The following is a 3,162-nucleotide window of genomic DNA, read 5'->3' as shown; positions in this document are numbered from 1 at the left end:
CATATATAATTTAATTTTAAGCTCGAGTTAAACAAAAAAATATGGTTGGGAGATTTCATGTTTGATATGTTGAGTTGAATTTAATGACACTGTAATTTTTTTTAATTTGAGCATAATTTTTTTACATGTAAAAAAAATATGTTGGTTGTGTAGGGAATCAATTGGTGCATTCATGGTGGTATTTTTATTTAGTTTATTTTTTTGTTAAATAGTACTTAATAACCAAAGTTTAAAGTATGTTTCTACATGTATATTAGGCTCAGGTTTAATAATCAAAGTTTAAAGTATGTTTTTTAGGCCTATTTTAGAGGATTTTTAGGGTCTATCTATGGTTTTTTTAAGGCCATCAATTTTCTTTCTCCTCCTTTATATGTATTTATATTGTAGTTCATTAAAAAATATATAAATGTTGTAGGTGTATCTAAAAATACATATAATACCAATGTATATATTTAAGGTTGAGTTTGATACTCTATCCATTATTCATTTGGTATTCATTAAGTTCCAGCCGAATTCTCATCCATATTAAATGAATAGCAGATTGTATTTGTCCAATCTTAAGTTATTATTTTTATTTTTAATGTGAATGTTTGTATCAGCTTGTATATACTTTAATTAATTTTATAAACCCGAATCTAGTTAACCTAATTGGCAAGAAGCACTCTTCCAATCCTAAGCTTTAGATGTATTGTTAATGGTCAATCGAGCATTGCTGGTTGTCAAATTTAGCTTTAAATATTACACGAATGATTTCACTGTTCTCATCAATTTGCCAGTAGCTATTTAATGCAAGTGCTTACGATGATGTTGAGATCCGATGGACTGGAAGAGTGCTTCTTCTTCTTGACTTTTGGGAGATCTCATCATGTATGTGTATTTATTCAGATGGCCATGTCGTCATTGTTATAGCATTAAAGTTTAAATAGAGATAAAAGAGGGGGAGAGAGTCTTTTCCGTATTAAAAATAGATAAATAGGTCATAGATAAGTGGATTAAGAGTGAGTTTACTCATTTTAACCATAATAATAATGGTATCTTTATTTACCGGAGAAAACGCACTGGGCATTCCAGCTTAAAACAAAGTAGGGGAAGCTTCCCATACACACAGGCAGACATGAATGAAATGAGGTACACCTATTCTATTTCACTCGAAATATATAGGAGCAGATGGATCGGAAAGCATTCACCAGAGCATTTCCATTTCAACTAAGTAATCCTGCAAAAGGAACAAATTTTGGTTAACATAGAGATGTATAGGTAGCTGCAGTGAAAAGAAAAGAGCAGACATTGATGGAAGTCATCAGAGTGATAGAGTTGGCATTTGTATCTTAACTGGAACAATCAACATTGGGTGAAACAGTGAAAGGCAAGGTGATTCCACAGTTAGCTAACTGGGGGTTTGGATTTATTTGCTTGGAAGCTGACTTGATGCAGTTACAAGCTGTCTGCTTATCAGCCGTGGTTGATGCAGCAGCTTGAATAGATGAGATTCCCGAACAGCACGCAGCAGGTGGTTTCCCAGTGCCATTCATGAGGTAGTTCACACAAGGCATCAGGTCCTTGATTACATCACTGCAAGAAATTGCAGCATCAGAAGGTGGAGTGACTAAAAGAAACATCATGAGAGCAGACATTGCTGCCGCTGCTACACTTGGAGATTTCATGGCGCTGGAGAAGGTGAGATAAGACTAACTTGGAGCATTTCCCTTCACACTTGTTTCAATTTTATAGTGCACCTGGAGGGATACTCACAAGTACACGAAAGGTTAGAAAATTCTAAAATTGCAATGATTCAGTTGCTAATGAGTGCAGGAAAATAAAAAGAAGAAATGATCCAAACGAATGAGTATAAAAGTCAAATTAGGTGGGATTAATGAAGAAGATTGTGCCATCTATGACTCATGCAAGAATGTCTGTAATACTAATTTCCTGAAACGAGACTTATTGTTCAATAATCATAAGTGATGCGAACATTATGTATAAATGGATTCGTGAACCACAGATAATTTTTTTTTTTTTTAAAAAAAGCTAAGATTAATTTAAAATTTGAGATTCATCCAATAATAACTTTGTTATGAACAATCAAGACTATAAAAAAGACTACCTTCACCTTACACGTTGCACCTATATTACAACGTTAATGAGAAATATAAAATATATTATAAAGATTGGTTAATCATTTAGTAAGTTTGAGTAGTTCAAGAACCAAAATATGAAAATCAACACACAAAAAGCATATACAATAAATGACAACTTTGTTATTATTATTAAAATCAAATAAAATCTTTACATGAGAGTATTTATATATAAACCTTAAAATTAATGAGTCAAAACATGCATTCAATTTAAATAAAGTCTAAGCTAATTAAAATTTGATATTTATATAATAACTTTGTTATTATTATTAAAACCGAATAAAATCCTCATATGAGAGGATTTATATATAAACCTTAAAATTAATGGATCAAACATGCATTCAATTTAAATAAAATCTAAACTAATTAAAATTTGATTCAAAATAATAAAAATAAATAGAATAATAGTCTAACTAAAATCATAAACATATTAGAAAAATAAGCTCTTCATCTTGCTTTTTATTGTATAGAAACTTTACCAATATTTTTTACACTCTTCTTTACTAATCCTTAATTCCTTCTTTCTACTAGTTATTTCAATTATTTCAATTGACTTTCTTTGTTCGTTACTCGAATTTCAATCTTTTGTCTCCTTTCTTGTTCTTTTTTCTAAAGCTCATTTTATTTTTACTTTTTAAACTCATGACCTCACATGATTTATTTGTTTCTTGACCTTGTTTTTTCTTTTCAATTTCAATTTTTCTTATTTAAGTCTTTAAAGCTCTTTTCAACAAAGATTTAAAATTAAAAACTAGTCGAAACAAAGAAATAGAGAATCAAGAAAATTAACGTGAAATAAAAGCTTAAATTGAAAATATATAACCTGAAATTAGACCAAGTTGTAATACCAATTGATATAAACCCTATGAATATAAGGATCCACAAACCCACGGATAAATTGATTTTCTCCCAAGAAAGTTAAGATTACAAGAAATATAGAAAACACCATGAAGATTGATCAATCCTTCCATAATTTTAAGTAGTTCAATCAAGAACCAAAATATGAGAATCACTCACCACCCAGAGC

General features: G+C 30.1%; 1 protein-coding gene across 1 annotated transcript; it reads right to left on the bottom strand.

Moving 5' to 3' along the window:
- Positions 1 to 1,187: 1,187 nt before the first annotated feature.
- On the bottom strand, positions 1,188 to 1,664 carry LOC105119674 (non-specific lipid-transfer protein 8-like; the record flags this gene model as incomplete). Its single annotated transcript, XM_011017841.1, has 2 exons — positions 1,347 to 1,664; positions 1,188 to 1,216 (listed from the first exon to the last, which is right to left on the bottom strand). Coding segments are annotated over exons 1-2 (347 nt in total), but the record flags the coding sequence as incomplete, so codon positions are not given.
- Positions 1,665 to 3,162: the final 1,498 nt, after the last annotated feature.

The sequence above is a fragment of the Populus euphratica genome, unplaced genomic scaffold (assembly GCF_000495115.2).
Source record: "Populus euphratica unplaced genomic scaffold, PopEup_1.0 scaffold3320.1, whole genome shotgun sequence".
Lineage (NCBI taxonomy): Eukaryota > Viridiplantae > Streptophyta > Magnoliopsida > Malpighiales > Salicaceae > Populus > Populus euphratica.
This window is presented reverse-complemented; position numbering and strand designations above follow the sequence as displayed.